We start from the raw sequence: 3429 nt of genomic DNA, 5'->3' as shown, positions 1-3429 counted from the left end.
CCCCCCCAGCTCACTCTGGCCTCTCACCTCCCTCCTGTCTCCCGGAAGGCTCTTTCTGTTGGAAGAATCCTGATGGTGAGGGAAAGATGAGGCAGCCCACACCCGGAAGCCACAGCCTCCGGTGTCCTGGGGACAGTTCTGCCCTGTCATGCCCGGTGGGCCTGCCTGGTTGGTGGTTGACCATCACAGACTGTCCATGTGCTTGGCCTGTAACTGAAAGGTCAGAGGTCTGAGTCTGCCTAGAGGTTCCTAGGCAGAGAAGCCGGCAGTCTGGTTCCCAAACACATGGCACTGAAGACCCTGGGCGCATGCCCAGGTCTGCCTCGAGGCACCCAGCGCCGTTTGTTAACCACCAGGCCTGGCTGGGCACAGAGGGGAGCTCCCAAGCAGCTGGGAGCTCCAGCTGCACCAGACTGGGCGGTGTCGGCAGAAGACAGCCCCCCTGACACTGGAAGTGGCTGAGTGGCGCGCTCGGGAGGCTAATGTGGGGATGGGACGAGGCACTGGCTGGATGTGAAGGCTCCTTGGGGTGCACGAGACCCTGGGAAACTGAAGCCCTGCGGTCGGACGCTTGTCCTCGAGCACCCCCACTTGGGGCTGTGGCCACTGAGCGTGGCCCCTCAGATAGGCCCCCTCCCTTGAGCCAGACTGTTGACTGCTGCCCAGGGGCTGGAGCGGCGGCCTGACGCCTCTCCCATGTTCTCCCAGGTGGAGTGGATGCTGGCTGACTGGGAGCGGGGATGCTGAGGGGAGGGTGCGGTGAGGCACCCCCAGTGCCAACTGGATGGGGGCGGTGACAGTGCGCACTTGGGGGCAAGTGTGTATTAAGCACCTACTGCACACCCTGTGCCAGGCTGAGCATCTTGACTCGGGGGCGGGGGGGCAGGCGGGGGGCATAGGCATCGCAAGAGTGCAGCTGCCAACACTAGCCCCTCCACACCACGATGCGCCCGGAGGCCGTAGGAGCTGATGGTGGCTACCTGGCTCCAGAACGTGGGCAGGCTGAGCTGCGAGGCTGCCCACTGAGTCCCTGTGTCCAGGCCTGACCTGGGAAGTTGGAGTGCCTGAAGAGGGAGCGGGGGCACAGGACATGCAGAGACTGTGGTGGCCAAGTCCCTCTGGCCTTGTTCCTGGGCTGGGAATGCAGGTTGCAAGGGAGGACCAGCCCCCCCCCCCTCCCAAGGAGACAGACATTCCTAGGCAGGGCGCTGGGGTGATTTGTTTGTTGTGTCTTTGGGGGTCAGGGTCGGAAGGGAGGAGCTGGACTCGTGTGCTGAGTCAGCGTTCTCCTTTCCTGGAAATGCCCCAGAATCACAGGCAAACCCATCCCGGAAACCCAGAAGCTCGGGCTGCAGGGGAAACCATTTCGGGCGAAGACTGGGGTTGATGTGGGGAGCTGCTGAGGGCCTGGGGCGAGGGGCCAGGGTGAGAGTGGCCCCCCTGGGCAGTTGCCCGAAGAAGCCATGTCTCCACAGCAGGGCTGTGTGTGTCCCAGGCAGCGTCGAATCCAGCCTCTCCCGGAACCACCCACACCCCTGCAAGGCCCCATGAGCGCCTCCGGCACCCGGCCACGAGGACTCCCAAGCCCTCTCAGCGATGCGCAGAGGAGCAGGGGCGGGGGCGGGGGTTGCGCACAGAGCTCCCTCAGGGCCAAGCAGATGGGAAGTACCTCTGAGCCTCTGGCCGGGTGTCCAGGGAGCTCCCAGAGGGGGTGAGGGGGGCCCGGGCATCAGCTCCCGGGGCAGGAGAGGAGGAGCGGCAGCAGGCAGAGGGCGGGCGGCATCTTGCCGACGGGTGGACATGTCCTGTCTTGCCGATGGGGCTTGTTCACATAGTTGAGGTGTGAGAAGCAGATGGAAGTCAATTTCCTCGTCGCTAATGGCTGGAGAGTGAAGGACACCGTTCCAGAGGCAGCGTGCAGCCAGAACGTGCGCCCAGCTCTGTAACGAAGGCGCAGGAAGGACAGATGGGTCACTGAGCAGTGGTGCCCAACAACAGAGCGGTGGCGGAGTCTGCCTCAAGAAACGACTTGCACTCCTGGGGCGGAGCCCGTGGCTGTGATGCGGGGGTGACGCCCCCATTGGCGTCTTAGCACCAGCAGGGTCCCCACAGCGCCAGGTTTCAGTGCAGCTTGAGACCTGCGCCTGCGAGCCTGGGCCTGGGGTCTGAGACCCATCATCTCCAGGGACACTGACGTCAGGAGGCGTAAGCCAGTTCACGGAGTCGACGTGAACACGCCATCAGTGCTGGGTGGTGCGCAGGACCATCGCCCATCGCTCTCTGTCGGGCCCTCTGATCTCCACGTGATAAAACCTGAAGTTCAGAGCAAGCGGGCAGGGAGGGGGCCAGAGACAGGGTCAGTTGAGCACACAGCCAGCCACAAGCAGTCCTGCCTTCAGCATGCCCACTCCGAGGGGAGATTCAATGTACAGCTGCGTACCACGGTGAGGGATGGTGGCCATGAAGCCACGTCTCTGGGACATGTCAAGTCCCTGCTCAGAAGCCAGCCCCAGGTTTAAATATCGATGCCACGGAGCTGGGAAGAATGGCTCACGTGGATCAAGCAGCCGGTCCAGAAGGCTGCAAAGGGGACTCGGCGGCAGCAGGCAGGCAGGTGTGGTGGAGGGAGGGGGGCCTGTGCAGACCCAGGCAGAGTGAAGGGGGGCCTGGAAATGGCAGAGCTTGAGAGCAGACCCAGTGCTCGTCGCTGGAAAGAAACTGCGCACTGTACCTCCCCCAGGTGGCGGCCGGCCCTGGACCGCAGGGTCAGCAAGGGTCTGTGTCCCACCCTGTGCCTACGCCTGGGGGCCACATGGCTTCCATCACCTCCCCATGACCTGCTGCCCCCAAAGACACCCCAGGTGCATCGAGCAGAGGGCTTCCGTCCTTTTTCAGATCTACCTCCCAGAACGTTCCAGAAAGGGAGCCGAAGGAGTAAGGCGATCAGACATGGTGGGTGGGCAGGGAGCCGGTGAGAGTGATGGTCAGGCAGTGTGTTCCCCAGGTGCTCCTGTGCCCACCACCCTGACAGCTGGCCTGAGACCAGACTGGTTGCATCTGGGCCCCTCCCAGCTCCCCCTGCAGGCCAGCAGCTCCCCCCCTCCTGGGTCCAGGGACTCTGCACATGGAGCTGACCTTCACCCTGTCTTGCAGCTGGAGCTGGAACTGAAGATGCTGAGATCCCAGGCCGACCCCGCTGAGCAGAGCTTCCTGTTCTCCAGGGAGGAGGCAGACACACTCCGGTACACACACACACACACACACACACACACCCACACACACATGGCCACACACACACTAAGCCACACAGACACACAGACCAGGGAAGAGAACCATGCTGAGATCCCAGGCCGACCCCGCTGAGCAGAGCTTCCTGTTCTCCAGGGAGGAGGCAGACACACTCCGGTACACACACACACACACACACAC

General features: G+C 63.2%; 1 protein-coding gene across 1 annotated transcript in view; it reads left to right on the top strand.

Moving 5' to 3' along the window:
• The window catches only part of MAD1L1 (mitotic arrest deficient 1 like 1), a 148432-nt gene that overhangs the window by 86568 nt on the left and 58435 nt on the right, over positions 1-3429 (top strand). The window contains exon 14 of the mRNA XM_004705883.2: positions 3154-3242. Within this exon, the coding sequence (XP_004705940.1) occupies positions 3154-3242 (89 nt within the window). The remainder of the gene's footprint in view (positions 1-3153; positions 3243-3429) is intronic.

This window comes from Echinops telfairi, unplaced genomic scaffold (assembly GCF_000313985.2).
Source record: "Echinops telfairi isolate 266 unplaced genomic scaffold, ASM31398v2 ScPeMD7_5;HRSCAF=22, whole genome shotgun sequence".
Classification (NCBI taxonomy): Eukaryota; Metazoa; Chordata; class Mammalia; order Afrosoricida; family Tenrecidae; genus Echinops; species Echinops telfairi.
This window is presented reverse-complemented; position numbering and strand designations above follow the sequence as displayed.